The following is a 19,338-nucleotide window of genomic DNA, read 5'->3' as shown; positions in this document are numbered from 1 at the left end:
TGCTGCTGCTCCTACTACTGCTGCTCCTACTACTGCTGCTGCTGCTCCTACTGCTACTGCTCCTACTGCTGCTGCTCCTACTGCTGCTGCTCCTACTGCTGCTGCTCCTACTGCTACTGCTGCTCCTACTGCTGCTGCTCCTACTGCTGCTGCTCCTACTGTTGCTGCTGCTGCTCCAACTGCTGCTACCACTACTGCTCAGGCACGTGCACACATAGAGCCCAATGGGTGCTCGAGCACCTCATAGAAAAGTGCCATTTCAAATTTTTTCCCCCCGTTGCGCATATAGACTGCCCTTCCAACTGAAAAATGTCAGGATAGAATCAAAATATTAGGTAAAGAGAGAGAGATGCCCTGCTGTATTCCATTGCAGTTTGCACGGCCTCCTCAGCGTGCCTCTCCGCGGACCTATATATTTCATGCACAAAATATGCATTTATATTAAACAATACAGAATATACAGCACTTCTTGGGGTCTGTAGGGTAAGCACTTATTCCCTCCCCCCTGAACATGTATGGAGACGTATGGGCCTTTTAAGTCAGTGATAAAAGTGTCTTTCAAGGATAAGTGAGCTCCTGCACTGATTATTATAGTTCAATATTCAATATTTGATCACCAAAACCCCCCAAAAAGCATAAAAAGGGGCAAAAATCGGGCTTGCACGCTCGGTTATAACACACACACACACACACACACACACACACACACACACACACACACACACACACACACACAGGTATAATGCCCTTTTCAGCCTTTGACCACCTGCCCCTCTAAAGTCCTGTGCACATCCCTGCTTCTGCTCCTACTGCTGTTTCTGCTCCTGCCACTACTGCTGCTGATTCATATGTCACATAACCTTTGATCAAACTACACAGCAGTTAGGACGGGCCTGCCATGACACTCACACACAGAAAACACACGCATTCTACAAGATCTGACAATATTTGTGACAAAGTGTCTTTGTGCTCTTTTTTGCATAACTACTGTAGTGTGTACTGCTTTTGCACGTGTCTGTGTGTGAATGTGTGTGCGTGTTGTACACGTGTGTGCGTGTGTGTGTGTGTGTGTGTGTGTGTGTGTGTGTGTGTGTGTGTGTGTGTGTGTGTGTGTGTGTGTGTGTGTGTGTGTGTGCATGCATATAGCATTACGAATTGCTCCCCTCCTACACCCATACAGTATGAGGTCCAGAGACACAAGCCAGTCTGTCACACTGGGACAAAGAGAAGTTCACCACCACTCAGATACTCAACAGTGGACCATCAAACACGGCCGCTTCACATCTGGTTGCTGCTTAGGGAAAGTAAGTTTGTTTTTCTTTTGTTTTGCTATTGGACCTCCTCGTGAAAACGACCCTTCTGGTGATTCTTGTAGAGTGATAGAGTGGTTTGAGTAACGAGTAAAGAGCTGAGATCTGTTGAACCCGTCAGATGAAGACCCATGTATCAGATGAAGACCCATGTAACTCACGGCTCTTGGTGCTCAGGTATTTGCAGTTGTAACGTCAATCATCATCGCTTGGATAGTGAACGTGATACACAACGCGGAAGTACTCAACCTCTACTGTCTTTAGCTATGACAATTCAACGTACCATTATTAAGATAATTCGTTTTGAAAACGTCTGACAACTTAAAAGCCGGGTTATACATGTTTCGTCTCGGGTATTTGGTGAGTGAACGCTTTATTTTTGGGGTTTTGGTTTTGGAGAGTAGCTTATCTTGATAAGAATATATATATATAAGGCATATACTGTATAAGCATTATGCTTCAGCCTGTACCTTTTGAGTCACAAAGACAGTTGACCTTATTTACAGTATGGAATGATTGTACATATTATGTGTGATGACTGAACTACTACTACTATACTGCTTCATCTAATAAAGTGTAATTATGGTTAAATATATAGATATCTTTTCGTTACAGTAAATCCCGATGTATTAACTACGAGAGGATGCCGAGAAGAGGAAGAGGTCTCATGTAAGAAGTGCCGTGTGATATTAGAACACCTGGCCACCGGATATTTCTACTTAGGTATGAATGACTGACAGAATACCGCGGGTGCAGTTCGAGGACTTGGTACAGTTAAAAAACTCTTCAAGGATTTCCACTACACAGTCTACCGCGGCTTCCTACGCTGCAAGAGGAAGAATTTCAACTCTTGGTATATCTTTTTATTTTTTTTATCGAAACTTCAGCAAGTTTCCGTTATTTTTTCTTCTTCTTTTCTTCCATTCTTGGAACTGTCCTTGAGTCTGTGAGTTCCCGGGACTGTGTTTCTCCTATAGATCCATGGCGTCCACCGGCCTCCAGGTGCTGGCCCTGCTACTGGCCGTGCTCGGCTGGGTGTTCGGGGCGCTGGTGTGCGCGGCCCCCATGTGGCGTGTGTCTGCGTTCGTGGGGGGAGAGCTGGTGATCGCCCAGGTGCTGTGGGAGGGTCTGTGGATGACCTGCCTGTCTCAAACCACAGGCCACATCCAGTGCAAGAGCTACGACTCCACCCTGAACCTGCCCGTGTCTCTCCAGGCTGCCCGCGGCCTCACGGTCCTCTCACTGCTGCTCTGCGTGCTGGCCCTCCTGCTGGGGGTAGCCGGGGCCAAGTGCACTCACTGCATGGGGGACGGGAACCAGAGCTCCAAGGCTCGGCTGGCCAAGATAGCCGGGGCCTCCTTTCTCCTGGCTGGCCTGGTCTACCTGGTGCCCATCTGCTGGACCGCCTACTCGGTTGTCACAGACTTCTACAGTCCGAATGTCGCGGCGCCGCTGAAGAGAGAGCTGGGGCCGGCGCTGTACCTGGGCTGGCTGGCAGGGGTGCTGCTGCTGGTGAGCGGGGCTCTGTTGAACGCAGGCTCCGCGCCCCCAGCGGGACGGGCGCCGCGCGGAAAGAACAACCCACAGCCGGTGGCGACGGGAGAGAAGTCCTTCGTATAAAATGTGGGTCACACCCAGACACACACACACGCGCGCACACACACACACACACACACACACACACACACACACACACACACACACACACACACACACACACACACACACACACACACACACACACACACACACACACACACACACACACACACACACACACACACACACACACACACACACACACACACACACACACACACTTACAGTCTTCTGTTGAAACCTTACAAACTGTTGAATTCTGACAATTCTGCCCTGATCTGTAGTTGTGGTAGGATTATCCCATGTTGTAAAAAGGTTTCCTCACAAGATTTGTTTATATTCCTCGGATTGATGGCATTTCTCACTCAAACCGAGTGTCTGAGCTTTTGATACAAAGGCCGACATTAAAAATGAGTTGTATGTGTTGTATATGTATTTTGAGGCTGAAAATGTATGCGTTTCTGTTGGTAATGTTTGTAAACATTGAAGTAACACGTACCTTTGAGAACATTGCAAAATGCTTATTCTCCATGTATAAGTCAGATTCCACAAATATGCATCTGAATATACATAGAATTATACATGGCCATGCATGTTACAATATGCATCTGTTATGTAGGTTTTTACCCAGGTTTTATAATATAATGATGATAACAGCAGTTGTATTATCCACGACATGTAAATTAATACAGAGTGTGATGTCAGCGTGTAATAAAGTTGTATTCAACTAGACAATCGTTTTTCAAATGGATTATAAATAGTTTTTCAAATGGACTGAATGTGTGATAAACTTGCGACATAGTGGGTGTTAAAATGTACTGTGGGATGTGCCAATTGCTAAATATTTATCAACATGTAAATATTTGTAACAGACATTCCTCAAATTCTACCCTCCCTCCTTGCTTCGGAACACGCGCTTAGAAATGTGTAGATTGGCCGTCTACACACAAGCTGCCTACACAAGTGTTAGTAGTTGATGAACACACGCACACGCACACACACACACACACACACACACACACACACACACACACACACACACACACACACACACACACACACACACACACACACACACACACACACTTATTACCAACACATGTGTGGGCAGCTTGTGTATAGAAGTCCAATCTACAAACGTATGAGCGTGTGTTTCTGTGTATACTAGTGCGTGTGCACAGGAGATTTGCGTGGGAGGTTTGAGGAATGCTTGAGCGTGTTCTCTGTATGAAATGCGTGTTTGTTTGCACCATTCCTCAACAACTACTGGTCTTGTGTACACTGTATGTGAGCTGATGGGTGACACATAGGAACACACACACACACATGCATTGAGTCGCCGATGAAATGCCTCTCTGCGCTTGACCCATCCCGTCATCCTTCCCCCCCAAGGGCAGCTGGGAGCAGACATGGGCTGCAGCGTGGGCCGCGCCCCCTGGGGACCAATCCAAGCGCTCCAGTCCGTCTTCGTCAGGGACGCGACAGTGTTAGCAATCTGTTCTCCATGTTTTTCCATTGGGTTTATCTCTTTTTCTGGAGGGGAAACCGGGAAGAATATGCAAACACAGAAAGGCCCAGGAGATACTCTACCTGGGTACCTGGCAACCTGGTCCCCAAGCGAGAATCAAACCCAGGACCTTCTTGCTGTGAGGCAACAGTGTTAACCACTACACCACCATGCCACCTGTTTCCTGTTGATGCCCATGCATACTATTTGATATATTACAGTGCGGTTGACCAGTCTGCTCTGTTTTCAGGAAGAAATACCCAAATCATAGCAGAAGCACTCCGATAGTACTCTGATCAAAAAAAGTCCCCCGTTGAATATTTATACTCAAGTAAATGTATTATGATACTTGATATTGAATGTACTTAAGTATCAAAAGCAAAAGGACCTTGTCGTGTCCTCCTGTTTTGGTCCAAAAAAAGCCATTCCACCTTTAATGCACTGAGAAAATAATTCTGTTGCTGGGGAAACCGCCTGGGCCCCAGTGTACTTCCTGTCAGCTTCCGTATTAGCAAACACTGCAACAGGAAATAGACTGGGCCCAAAATAGAATGTTTCTAAAAAGAAAAGAAAAAAAGTACATAGGCTACTCTTTTTTTTTATGAATTGATGCATGTCTTGTTGGCAAAACCCTTTTTGTTAAAACTAACTAGCACTTACAGGTGCTGTAGCTAAATGTAGTGGAGTATGAATGAAGGTGATTGCTTTGAAATGTAGTGGAGTAAAATAAAATCAACTGCCATAAAACGAAACCGCTCAAGTAAAGTGATAAATACCTTGAATATGTAGGCCTAGTACAATTACTTGAGTAACTTTGATGTTGCTCCAAGATGGACGGTTAGGTAATGACAATTATTTTGCAATATTACAATGGCTCTTTGGGTAAGAGGCTTAAAGGAACACGCCAACATTATGGCGAATGCGCTTACTGTCTTCTCCAGAGTCAGACGAGAAGATAGGTACCAATTCCCTCTCTGTGTGTCCAGTAGAAAGCTGTCCGGCTACAAGCTAGCCTAGCTTAGTACAAATTAATGGAAGCAGATTATAAACCAGCTAGTCTAGCTGTTGGACAAATACGCCTCTCCGGGAGTTTTAAGCTAGGCTAGTGGTCCATATCCGCTTCCATTCATTTGTGCTAAGCTAGGCTAGCTTGCTGCCGGATAGCTTTCGGCTGAACGCACAGAGAGGATATTGGATCTATCTACGGTAAGCATGTTTCCCATAATGTTGCCGTGTTTCACTGAGGCTGCCGTTCATCAATTGATTTCCTTCAATTGGAACAGAAACGGAAGAAAACCCCGCCATAGCGTCACAATATACCGAGGTCATTTCAACACGCCTTTGTTCTTTTCAGCAAGAGCGAGTGGCATTTATCCCACATGCAGCAAAATGCTCTCTGTTTGCATGCTAATGTAATCATGGAATAGGGCTATTCTAGGGGTGTTTGCATGAGGCCAGCGGTGGTCTGTGTGTCATCCATGAAGAGGAGGATACAGAGCGACAGAGGAGAGACAAAGAAGAACGTTGTGTCATTGTGAGTCACGCCTATCCCCCTGACCTCGCCAGAATAACTGATTTATGGCCTTTCTATGATAACAATGGCCGGCCTTTATATAACCCTCTTCATCCTGCTGGGATAATACATTGTAATTGTGCGAGACAAATAATCGTGTGGACATTATAATTGTGCGAGACACATTCTCTTCTCACTCCTTGTCCTCCTCACACGGTAACCTCATGTGGAGTGTCCCTAAAATCAAACGTCCATAATTATATCCCCGAAATAGACAGCGTGGCCTGACTGCCGCTGCAGGTCCTGGATGTGAACGCCACAACGGGCCCCGTTCCCCGTACCTGGATAACTGAGTTAGCCGGATAACTTTCGGTTAAGTCTGACTTAAGCCGGACTTTCCGGTTCCCCGTACCTAGATTGTCCAAATCACCATGACAACAGATCCAAAAGTTTGAGCCTGGTCGAAAGCAGGGTTTAAGTTCAAGTTAGCCTGAACCATCGCCACGCCCCCGCAAAGAAAGTGACAGCGCGTTTCCTGAAATTATTCCCACAGTCTAGGATCTGCTTTATACCATTCAGAATTACGTTTTTGTGCTCCATTCTTCCAGAGGGGGCTTTTGAAATGTAAAATAGACCCAAAATGCTGATACTAAATTCACTTTGTCCTAAATAATGCACGTTATATATACCGTGGCGCTCGCTCGGTGCGATGTACACATTATGTGGTTATTTTAACAACGCGCAAATGTGAATCCCACGGGGATATTTCTAATGATTGAAACCTATCGCTCGTTTGGCTCTGATTCCTTTCATATTCTCCGCTGTGGATGTTTAATGGAGCGCCTGGATTGTGTTTCATTCAAGCATAAAATTGAAGTGTCTATGCGTGGATTGTGGATCTTGTCTCGTTCATTAATGTATAAACAATGAATTTATCCCATCTGGCACAGTGGCGCAGCGGTAGTGCTTAATCCTGGCAACCCAGCGACCGGTGTTCGAAACCCCGTGTTTCCAATATAATTTTTTGGAATATAATATTAATGATTATACGCCAAAGTAGCCTAGTTTCAAGTTAAAATATTATAAATCTACATGCATTGAGGATGTCATTCTTTATATAGCTCTCAACGTGCACCAAATTGAATTATTCCTACATCGCAAAAAGAAGGGAAAGACTAGGTTTCGAACCCCGGTCGTCTGCGTGAAAGTCAAAAGAAGAACCCGTTACACCACAGTGGAGATAAGTAAAAGATCGACCATACATCAATCAATGGGAAGAGAGCCGTATCGTTATTTTGTATAACAGTTTAACTAATTATTTTCGCTAGCAAGATCTCATTTGATTATTCAATCCAGCAGGCAAGTTTAAAGAAATATAATCTGATTGATTGAGGTAATGAGGGACTTAAAATTAGCCTATAGATAACGCATTTAACTTGTCGGCGAGGCGATTGAGCCGTACTGCAATATGTTAATAAAGTTTTAAATCAATTAATCAATCAATGCCGCTAGAGAATCAGGATCTCTGCTATCGATACGTGGTGGCTTTTCAACTGGAGAGGCCGCGCACACTTATCCTGGGTCTCAAGTCTGGCTTGAGTTAACGAGACTGAATCCACCTTCGAGGAACAGGAAAATCCCGGCTTCAAACATCGGGTTAACTGAATCTGGATAATGACATCTTGATCGACTTAGTTGAACCAGGTACGGGTGGAATGGCTCTGTTCAAACCTTTTCCGCTGTGCACATTCATGACCCCTATAGGGAGGACCCTGTTGATTTGGGTGACCGCTGTGACCTTTTTCTCTAGCCTTTTTCATCAGACCAAACTTTCACATTTCAAATGCAACAGTTGCGATTGAAAGATCAAGAAAAGAGGGCGGGGTTTGAGACAGCGTCAATTGAATTTCTGAAGGGGAAATAAGGAGGGAATTTAATGAAAGGAAGTGATTCGTTGCTCGTCAACTCTTTGTCCGATTTGCACCAAACTTGACAAATATGTTGGACACCTGAGATTTTATTAATACATTTTGATTAATTTCACGTCACTATTCCCTCAAAAAAGTGAACTGCCCGCTTGTCCAATCATGATGAAATATTAATGTTGTTGTTACTTCGTGATATCCTATCATAGTTCTCAATATGAATGTGAAACGTAAATCAAGCCCCTCCCACTCCTCCTATAGGCCGTTCAACTTGCTTCTCACTAAACCACCGTTTTTTAGAAAGATAGACATTGATAGACAGTTTCACCAGATTAATATTCAAATGATAAACTGTTTGTTGATTAGGTGACCTGAATGTCCTAGGTCTTGTTTTGACTGGCTAGCCTAAATATAATTTAGTAATTAAGACTAATTATAAATAGCATTTTATATTTAGATGACTATTTACATAAAATGGTTACTGTAGTTTGACCAGTAGCCCCACTTAATGTCAAACACATCACCAGTCCCATTACATATTCAAAACCGTTCTCATTTTTCTAAAAGTGTCCAATCCTGTGAAACACAATTTTGATGTCCCATTACGCGTGATTTTTTTCCGTAGCCTATGTGTGCGAAGACACTTTCTGATTGGCTAGCCGCGTACAGCGAAGACCTTCTCTGATTGGTTTAGCGCCGAAGGGTCTCTTCCGCCTTGTACATATATATTCTCTGCTTCAAAGTGGTTATGCTTTGGCCCTCTTTCGAAGTGGGTTATGCTTAGAGTTAGGGTTAGGGTTACGGTTAGGGTTAGGCGGAAGAGACCCTTCGGCGCTAAACCAATCAGAGAGGGTCTTCGCTGTACGCGGCTAGCCAATCAGAGAGCCTATGTGTGCGAAGACGCTCTCTGATTGGCTAGCCGCGTACAGCGAAGATCCTCTCTGATTGGTTTAGCGCCGAAGGCTCTCTTCCGCCTAACCCTAACCGTAACCCTAACCTTAACCTTAACCCTAACCCTAACTCTAAGCATAACCCACTTCGAAAGAGGGCCAAAGCATAACCACTTTGAAGCAGAGAATATATATGTACAAGGCGGAAGAGACCCTTCAGCGCTAAACCAATCAGAGAGGGTCTTCGCTGTATGCGGCTAGCCAATCAGAGAGCGTCTTCGCACACATACAGTAGGCTACGTTGAAAAATCCCGCGCTATTCCCGCAATGAGTTATGGTAGCAACCTTACCCGCCTAGTGCCTTTAAAAAAGGCATTCAACCCAAACAATTCTGATTACCTTGTGAAAGTTGACTGATTAGATAATCTTTTACTCATTATTATAATTATATCAATCCTAGTTCATTGTAGATAACCGATTAGATTCGACTAGATTAAAATGTATTGTCTCTCTTCATACAGCACAAGTACAGTACAACAGAAAATAGATTTGGCATCCAACCAGAGTGCAAAGGTATAGCAGTAAAGTGCAGCAATAATAATAATGATAATAATAATAATAATAATAATAATAATAATAATAATAATAATAATAATAATAATAATAATAATAATAATAATAATAATAATAATAATAATAATAATAATGATGGAGACTCAGTGTTCAGGGTAACAGAGCATGAGGTGAGGCGGACCTTTAAAAAAGTGAATATCAGGAAGGCAGCAGGTCCGGACGGCATCCCCGGCCGCGTCCTAAAAGTCTGTGCCGACCAACTGGCCCCAGTATTCACTGACATATTTAACCTGTCCTTAGAACAGGCTGTCATCCCCACCTGCCTGAAGAAGTCCACTATTATCCCTGTACCCAAAAAATCCAAGCCTGCTTGCCTCAACGACTACCGCCCTGTAGCTCTCACCTCCATAGCCATGAAGTGCTTTGAGAAGCTAGTAAAGGGCTACATCTGCTCCTCCCTCCCCACCAACATGGACCCCCTGCAATTTGCATACCGCCCCAACAGGTCCACGGAGGACGCCATAGCCCATGTGCTGCACACAGCAGCATCACACCTGGACAAGAGGCAGGGGAACTATGTGAGAATGCTATTCATCGACTACAGCTCGGCATTCAATACCATAGTCCCCTCCATACTCATAGCCAAGCTCAGGGACCTGGGCTTGAACTATGACCTCTGCCAGTGGGTCTTGGACTTCCTGACTGGCAGACCCCAGGTGGTGAGAGCAGGCAACTGCACCTCCTCATCCATCACCCTCAACATAGGGCCCCCCCAGGGCTGTGTTCTGAGTCCCCTCCTCTACTCCCTGTACACAGGGACGTGCACAGGACTTTAGAGGGGCAGGTGCTCAAAGGCTGAAAAGGGCACTATACCTGTGTATGTACGATTTTTGGGGGCCCTTTTTGGGCGGGGCGGGGACCCCCTTTTTATGCTTTTTGGGGGGTTTTGGTGATCAAATATTGAATATTCAACTATAATAATAATCAGTGCAGGAGCTCACTTATCCTTGAAAGACACTTTTATCACTGACTTAAAAGGCCCATACATCTCCATAAATGTTCAGGGGGGAGGGAATAAGTGCTTACCCTACAGACCCCAAGAAGTGCTGTATATTCTGTATTGTTTAATATAAATGCATTTTTTATTCCAATCCCGATTTGTATTTGAGATTCCCAAATCCCGGACTTGACTTCTTCGTGTCCCTCAGTGAGTGTAAATACCAGCATTCAACTGTATGCGCCACAGCGGTTTCTATCATCATCATCATCATCACCCACGCTATTCATAAAATGGTCCACGGAGAGGCACGCTGAGGAGGCCGTGCAAACTGCAATGGAATACGGGGCATCTCTCTATCTCTTGACCTAATGTTTTGATTCTATCCTGACACTTTTCAGTTGGAAGGGCAGTCTATATGCGCAACGGTAAAAAATATTTTTTATTTTTATTTTTTATTTATTTTTTAAGGGCACTTTTTTATGAGGCTCAAACGGAACATGTGTGCACGTGCCTGGTGGAGGGCTTCCCGTACGCGTGAATACTTTCAACAACAAATGTTTGTTTCCGGGTGCAAGTTTTGCGTTCTGATTGGCCAGGTCATGTGACATGTGCGCCAATCGTGGGACAGCAAGTTCTGCGCCTATTTCCGGGTCTAACAGCCTGCAAACTACCTGGTGTTCTATCGCCATGCTCTAAGACAAACTCTAACCTTAACCAACTTCGAAAGAGTGCCTAAGCTTAACCGTCGAAACAAGGGCAGGCGTTCTATCGCCATGCTCTAAGACAAACTCTAACCTTAACCAACTTCGAAAGAGTGCCTAAGCTTAACCGTCGAAACAAGGGCAGGCGTTCTATCGCCATGCTCTAAGACAAACTCTAACCTTAACCAACTTCGAAAGAGCGCCGCCCTAAGCTTAACCAGTGTAGACACTTGCGGTCCCACGATTGGGCGTACATGTCACATGACCAGAAATTACCTGGCCAATCAGAGACGCGGAAACAAACATTTGTTGTCTAAAGTATTCAGGCTTCCCGTACAGATGATTCGACCGGAGGGTGTCGGCAGATACACTACGCCGTACTCCTGATCTACGCAGCGACCGGGTTAAACCGGTCGTATGTGTAAGTATTGCAAGAGCGGCGTACTGTCCATTACCCACTGTCCATACTGTCCATTCACTTTTTGTAATTTTCAGGTCTGAAGGGGACGGACACGGACGTCCAGCGCTCTCTGGCTTGGAAACAGACGGCATCTTTCACACACACAGTTCACCCATGCTAGACTGCTGGTTTTGCACCACGCTTGTTTGCACACTGTCGTATTGCACATTTTGTAGCCTCAATTATTTTAAGAGTAAGTTCTATGTGACTGAATCGGCCACCGTCACAACTACACATAATGTAATAACTACACACAATGTAATACAAATATGTAATAAAATACCATAATGTAATAGTCTGAAAAATATAATACAAATATTGAATGCATACTGTAATAACTACATTATAGGCTTGTTGTTACATTAAAGACTACATTGATTACCACAGTTATTTTATGAATAAAGTAATAATGTGCCACATAATGTAATAACAAATGCATTTCAAGTGTGGTGAAATACCTATAACACACACATACACACATACACACACGCACACACACATGCACGGCTGCAAAATAAAAGATTACTGCGTAGTAACTACTGGGAGCATGAAGAACTCTCTCCTTATGGATGCCTCCTTTGAAAGCACTGAAAGGTGCTCCACTGCCTGTGATGTTTTGCACTGGGGTAAAGTTGGTTTCATATTGGATATTCACATATTCAACATATCTATCTTCAATACCTCTGTCCCTTTGCATGTGGGGAAGTCAACATCTTAATCTTCATACTCAGGGTCGTGTGGACGATTAGTACCTTTCTTTTATATCACCTTTTTAAATGACCAATTCAAGAGCGTTAAAATGAAATTACTTCCAAAGTTAGTTCCAAAGTTCCAAAGTTCCCAGAGCCGCAGCAGCACAGCACAGCCTGTCCATAAAGACAACAAGCCCACCAGAGCAGCACAGCATAGCCTGTCCATTTGTATTTGTATTTATTTATTAACACAGAGTTAAACAAAAGTAAAAAAAAATATATATACATAATAACCATATTATTTTGTAATAGTTTGATAGAAGTTTGAAGCCTATATAGGCTTATCGAGAACTTCCCCTGTTTTGTAAAATCAAACATACAAAAATATACATATTATTTAAATAATACCAGTAATACATTCAAAAGATATGTGTTAACACAAACATACATACATACACACAGTACATGGATATGCTGTATACGGCGTACATAAAAATACATAACCACCTACCCGCCTTCCTTCAAACCTACCCACCCACATAACCAAATGCATACCTACATGTATGACCTATTTATCTATCTACTATTGGATATGAGAATTTTTTTGTAGTTTGCTTTAATTGGACCCTCACTGAGAACTGCCTAAGAGAAGTACCGCAATAAGGTATATGCAGCCAGGTACCTGGACTGATGTGTAAGATAAGAATGAACATCCGAATTAAAAGATTTTTTTTTTTAAACCCTTTGGTAGATTGTGATGATCATAAATGCATTTGTACACAAATATACATTACTGTAAAGAATTAACCTCAGACACAGTCAGAATGTTTAGTTTTTTTTTTTTTTTTTACTTTTTCTCCATCGTTATGCCAATTCCAGACAACACGTCCACCAGAGCTCACATGCAGTACCATCAATTTGGGAGTTATTTTGAGGTGAGTGTGTGTGTGTGTGTGTGTGTGTGTGTGTGTGTGTGTGTGTGTGGTACTAATTGATTCCCCCAGTGTGTCCTCACCTGGAGAAGAAGAGCGTTCTGTGTCTGCTGGCTGGTTCCACCAGTTCTACCACCTGATGATGAGGTGTGAACAGTCGTGATGTTTCCTTCTGTCTCGTCGCCTTTCTACTGGCTCCAGCAGTCTGATGATCTGATGTTCCATTATTGGTTAAATACTGTCTGATCCCACTAGCCCCGCCCTCTACCCCCTACTGACCCCTCCTCCTGATTGCTCAATGAACAATGATTGAACAATGAACAATAACAAGCCATCAACACACCCACAGCACACACACTCACTTTAAATAAACAACACACTGTAGCACCCACTTTACCACACTTTACACTTTTACACTTTATATTTATGTTATTGGTAAGAGAATTGCACATCTCTTCCTTATTCCTTATTGCACCTCACCACCACAAGCTAAGCTATACCTCACCATTTTTGTACTTGACTTCTTGACTTAAATTTTTTTACTTATTATACTTATTTATACTATTTTATTATTATCTAGCACACTCTCAGGAGCGAAACAGAAAGAAACATTTCATGCAAAGTATTCTGTATTTCTGTATGACAAATAATAAAGAAACTTGACAGAGGTCCTCAGGACACGCCCCTTTCAGTACCTTTTCACTTTTTTTTGGTGAAGTGAAAGTGAAAAAGTTAAAATATATTTTCTCAATTTCCTGCAATGCTATATGCTAGAAATGTGACACTCTGTGGATGCCTTCTAGCCATTACCTTCCTGTCTTGGTAACACTTGCCCTAGTGTCTCAATAGTTTGAGCATGGACCACACATATTTGAGCATTTCGAGGGGGAAACATAGAAAAGAGGCAGATAAAATGCTGATGTAAGGACTGCCACATCGCAAGGATGTTGCTAGCTAACAGGTTATGGTTAGTTGGTTATCGGTCCTATACTTACGGTAATGTTGCCAAAGACAGGGCGGTAATGGCTAGAAGGCATCAACCGACTGTGTTGCATTTTGAACTCCTCACATGACCCACATGACGTCACGGCAGATTCATGGAACTTGACCATTGCTTCTGTCAAGTTTGGTGGCTGGAAATACCCCCATTATCTTCTGAACGTTATCATTCATCACTTTCAGTTATTCAATTTATTCACCAACTTCCTTACACTCGCAGCCTTTGCCCTTTTGACAACGTCACCCAACTCCAAACCAGAACTGCCACTTCTGACGTGTTTCAAGGAATCCATCCTGTCATGCCTTAATCTCTCCATCAAAACATTGGGCATGAGCCATTCATTCATGTGGTATAGTTTTTTAATACCTGCAATAAATCATTGTAGACAGCAATTGACGACAAACATTCCTGTTTTGTAATGCGGCTCTTCTGCTTTGGCATTTCAAAATTAACATAGGTATTAGTTTATCTATGAAGCCATTGTCAGAAAGCTACTACCTTATATCACAACGATGATGAGGGTCTGATACCCCATCTGTCATAATATATATGTAAAAATAAATACAGGCAATAAAACATTTAATCTGAATATAAACTATAAATAATATTCAACGGTATACACAAAGGTGAAGATGAGGGTCTGTATTCCCTACTGGCCATAATATACATTATAGTCTGTGTAGGGTTTAGTGGTTAAGAATCAGACATTTCTAATAGTTCCCAAGTTCTACTGTCGTTAATTCTCCAGCTGCAGTAAGCAGTCCATGGCCTTGGTTGTAGAGCCTGATGGCCACTGACACAAAGGACTGGCCAAGGCGTTTAGAGGAGTGTCAGGGTGGTATGAGTCTGTGGCTGAACGTGCTCCTCATCTTGACTAGCTCCTCATAGAAAGGGTAGGAGGGGTTCTCCAGGTTAGCGACCAGCTTCTTTATCATCCTTCTTTCTGCCACCACCTTTAGTTTGACCAGCTCAACTCCCACTACAGAGCTAGCCTTCCTCACCAACTTGTTCACTTTGTGTCCCTTGAGTTGATGTTACCCTCCCAGCATACAACGGCAAAAAAGAGGATGCTGGCTACTATATTGGTAAAACTACTGCAGCAGTCTATTGCACACATTGAAGGACCTGAGTCTCCTCAGTTTAAGGTATGCTTAAGGTCCCCCGAGTACAGTCTGAATGTGTAAAGTCAGCCTTTTATTTTAATGCCCGAACTGCTTGGAATGATTTTCAACACACTTTAAAAACCCATACTCTAAACTATCTACAATTTAAAATCATGATCACAAACCTCCCTGCTCCAATATGTAAGCTTTATTTATATTTCATGTGTTTTGTCTTTTATTCTATATGTAACTGTTTTAACCGATTTCTTTCTTTATTTTTTATCTGTGGTTTGACCTATTTATTTTTACTTGCCTGTAACTTGACATAATTGAAAATTATGGCAACTTCAATGATTTTTTTCGAGTGGAAATAAAGGTTTGAAATCAAATTAAAGTAAATAATGGCACTTAAATATCACAATGGTTATTGAATAAACTCTTTTAGATTATAAATCAAATTCCCCATTCTGACTCTCTTGGGCAAAATAATATTTTCTCTTTTCAGTGTATCCGCACTAAGAATCTTGTTTCTCAGATGTCAGTTTGAAGCAAAAATCAAAAGCCTTCTGTTACATAGAAACTTAAAAAACGTGATCTTCCTCATCTTCTTCTCAATGGAGGAGTTCCATAAAGCTGCCATGAGGTCAGGAGGGTCATGTGAGGAGTCCATGATGCAGTGCAGTCGACTGTAATGTGGATGCCTTCTAGCCATTACCTTCCTGTCTTGGTAACACTTGCCCTAGTGTCTCAATAGTTTGAGCATGGACCACACATATTAAGCATTTCGAGGGGGAAACAGAACAGAGGCAGATAAAATGCTGATGTAAGGACTGCCACATCGCCAGGATGTTGCTAGCTAACAAGTTATGGTTAGTTGGTTACCGGTGCTGTACTTACGGTAATGTTGCCAAAGACAGGGCGGTAATGGCTAGAAGGCATCCACAGTACAGCCGACTGTGTTGCATTTTGAACTCCTCACATGACCCACATGACGTCACGGCAGCTTCATGGAACTTGACCATTGCTTCCGTCAAGTTTGGTGGCTGGAAATACTCCCATTATTTTCTGAACGTTATCATTCATCACGTTCAGTCATTCCGTTTATTCACCAACTTCCTTACACTTTTGCCCTTTTGACCACGTCACCCAACTCCAAACCAGAGCTGCCACTCCTGACGTGTTTCAAGGAATCCATCCGGTCATGCCTTAATCTCTCCATCAGAACATTGGCCATGATCCATTCATTTTTGCGGTACAGTTGTTTAATACCTGCAATAAATCATTGTAGACAGCAATTTACGACAAACATGCCTGTTTTGTAATGCTGCTCTTCTGCTTTGGAACATTGGCCAGGAGCCATTAATTGTTGAGGTATAGTTGTTTATCACATGCAATTACCCACAAACATTCCTGTTTTGCAATGCGGCTCTTCTGCTTTGGCATTTCAAAATTAACATAGGTATTAGTTTATCTATGAAGCCATTGTCAGAAAGCTACTACCTTATATCACAACGATGATGAGGGTCTGATACCCCATCTGTCATAATATATATGTAAAAATAAATACAGGCAATAAAACATTTAATCTGAATATAAACTATAAATAATATTCAACGGTATACACAAAGGTGAAGATGAGGGTCTGTATTCCCTACTGGCCATAATATACATTATAGTCTGTGTAGGGTTTAGTGGTTAAGAATCAGACATTTCTAATAGTTCCCAAGTTCTACTGTCGTTAATTCTCCAGCTGCAGTAAGCAGTCCATGGCCTTGGTTGTAGAGCCTGATGGCCACTGACACAAAGGACTGGCCAAGGCGTTTAGAGGAGTGTCAGGGTGGTATGAGTCTGTGGCTGAACGTGCTCCTCATCTTGACTAGCTCCTCATAGAAAGGGTAGGAGGGGTTCTCCAGGTTAGCGACCAGCTTCTTTATCATCCTTCTTTCTGCCACCACCTTTAGTTTGACCAGCTCAACTCCCACTACAGAGCTAGCCTTCCTCACCAACTTGTTCACTTTGTGTCCCTTGAGTTGATGTTACCCTCCCAGCATACAACGGCAAAAAAGAGGATGCTGGCTACTATATATCGGTAAAACTACTGCAGCAGTCTATTGCACACATTGAAGGACCTGAGTCTCCTCAGTTTAAGGTATGCTTAAGGTCCCCCGAGTACAGTCTGAATTTGTAAAGTCAGCCTTTTATTTTAATGCCCAAACTGCTTGGAATGATTTTCAACACACTTTAAAAACCCATACTCTAAACTATCTACAATTTAAAATCATGATCACAAACCTCCCTGCTCCAATATGTAAGCTTTATTTATATTTCATGTGTTTTGTCTTTTATTCTATATGTAACTGTTTTAACAGATTTCTTTCTTTCTTTTTTATCTGTGGTTTCACCTATTTATTTTTACTTGCCTGTAACTTGACATAATTGAAAATTATGGCAACTTCAATGATTTTTTTCGAGTGGAAATAAAGGTTTGAAATCAAATTAAAGTAAATAATGGCACTTAAATATCATAATGGTTATTGAATAAACTCTTTTAGATTATAAATCAAATTCCCCATTCTGACTATCTTGGGCAAAATAATATTTTCTCTTTTCAGTGTATCCGCACTAAGAATCTTGTTTCTCAGATGTCAGTTTGAAGCAAAAGTCAAAAGCCTTCTGTTAGAAACTTAAAAAACGTGATCTTCCTCATCTTCTTCTCAATGGAGGAGTTCCATAAAGCTGCCATGAGGTCAGGAGGGTCATGTGAGGAGTCCATGATGCAGTGCAGTCGACTGTAATGTGGATCAGGGACGTGCACAGGACTTTAGAGGGGCAGGTGCTCAAAGGCTGAAAAGGGCACTACACTTGTGTGTATATATTAAGCGAGCGCGCGTAGCGCACAAGCGCAATTTGTAAGGGCCCTTTTCGGGCGGGGGGCCCCCTTTTTATGCTTTTTGGGGGGTTTTGGTGATCAAATATTGAATATTGAACTATAATAATCAGTGCAGGAGCTCACTTATCCTTGAAAGACACTTTTATCACTGACTTAAAAGGCCCATACATCTCCATAAATGTTCAGGGGGGAGGGAATAAGTGCTTACCCTACAGACCCCAAGAAGTGCTGTATATTCTGTATTGTTTAATATAAATGCATTTTTTATTCCAATCCCGATTTGTATTTGAGATTCCCAAATCCCATCGGACTTGACTTCTTTGTGTCCCTCAATGAGTGTAATACCAGCATTCAACTGTATGCGCCACAGCGGTTTCTATCATGATCATCATCACCCACGCTATGCATAAAATATATAGGTCCGCGGAGAGGCACGCTGAGGAGGCCGTGCAAACTGCAATGGAATATGGGGCATGTCTCTCTCTTTACCTAATATTTTGATTCTATCCTGACATTTTTCAGTTGGAAGGGCAGTCTATATGCGTAACGGTAAAAAAAAAAAAAAAAAAAAAAAAAAAGGGCACTTTTTTGATGAGGCTCAAAAAGGCAGGTGCTCAGGCACCCCTTGGCCTCTATGTGTGCACGTGCCTGCCTGTACACACACGACTGTGTGGCTCAGCGGAGTAGCAATACAATCATCAAATTTGCTGACGACACAGTGGTGGTGGGCCTGATCTCTGCCAACGACGAGAGGGCCTACCTGGAAGAGGTCAAGGTCCTGGCGGGATGGTGCCAGGAAAACAGCCTCTCCCTGAACGTCAGTAAAACAAAGGAGATGATTGTGGACTTCAGGAGGTCGGGGGTCAAGGACTACAGCCCCCTCAGCATCGACGGGGCACCGGTTGAGAGAGTCAACAGCTTTAAGTACCTCGGAGCCTACATATCCGAGGACTTGACATGGACCACACACATTGACAGTGTTGTGAAGAAGGCACGACAACGCATCTACTTCCTCAGGCGCCTAAGGAAGTTCCAAGTCAGTCAGAAGATCCTTAAGAACTTCTACTCATGTACAATAGAGAGCATCTTGACTGGCAACATCACCTCCTGGTTTGGGAATAGCACTGCACAAGACCGAAGCAGACTACAAAGAGTGACACGTTCAGCCGAACGCACAATTGGAGGGGGGCTCCCCACCCTCCAGAACATTTACAACAAGCGTTGCAAGGGCAAGGCTAAGAGA

General features: G+C 43.0%; 2 protein-coding genes across 2 annotated transcripts in view; one reads left to right on the top strand and one right to left on the bottom strand.

Annotated features, from left to right (window-relative positions):
• The window catches only part of LOC311231918 (GTPase IMAP family member 7-like), a 30,340-nt gene extending 17,051 nt beyond the window's left edge, over nucleotides 1-13,289 (bottom strand). The window contains exon 1 of the mRNA XM_084318549.1: nucleotides 13,186-13,289. The gene's annotated coding sequence lies outside the window, so the exon portion shown is untranslated. The remainder of the gene's footprint in view (nucleotides 1-13,185) is intronic.
• On the top strand, nucleotides 1,197-3,631 carry cldn31 (claudin 31). Its single transcript, XM_084319007.1, has 2 exons — nucleotides 1,197-1,304; nucleotides 1,926-3,631. Exon 2 carries the CDS (start codon nucleotides 2,292-2,294, stop codon nucleotides 2,928-2,930), a length of 639 nt encoding a protein of 212 aa, XP_084175133.1. The 5' UTR covers nucleotides 1,197-1,304; nucleotides 1,926-2,291; the 3' UTR covers nucleotides 2,931-3,631.
• Nucleotides 13,290-19,338: the final 6,049 nt, after the last annotated feature.

The sequence above is a fragment of the Notolepis coatsorum genome (assembly GCF_963971535.1).
Source record: "Notolepis coatsorum genome assembly, chromosome: 7".
Classification (NCBI taxonomy): Eukaryota; Metazoa; Chordata; class Actinopteri; order Aulopiformes; family Paralepididae; genus Notolepis; species Notolepis coatsorum.
This window is presented reverse-complemented; position numbering and strand designations above follow the sequence as displayed.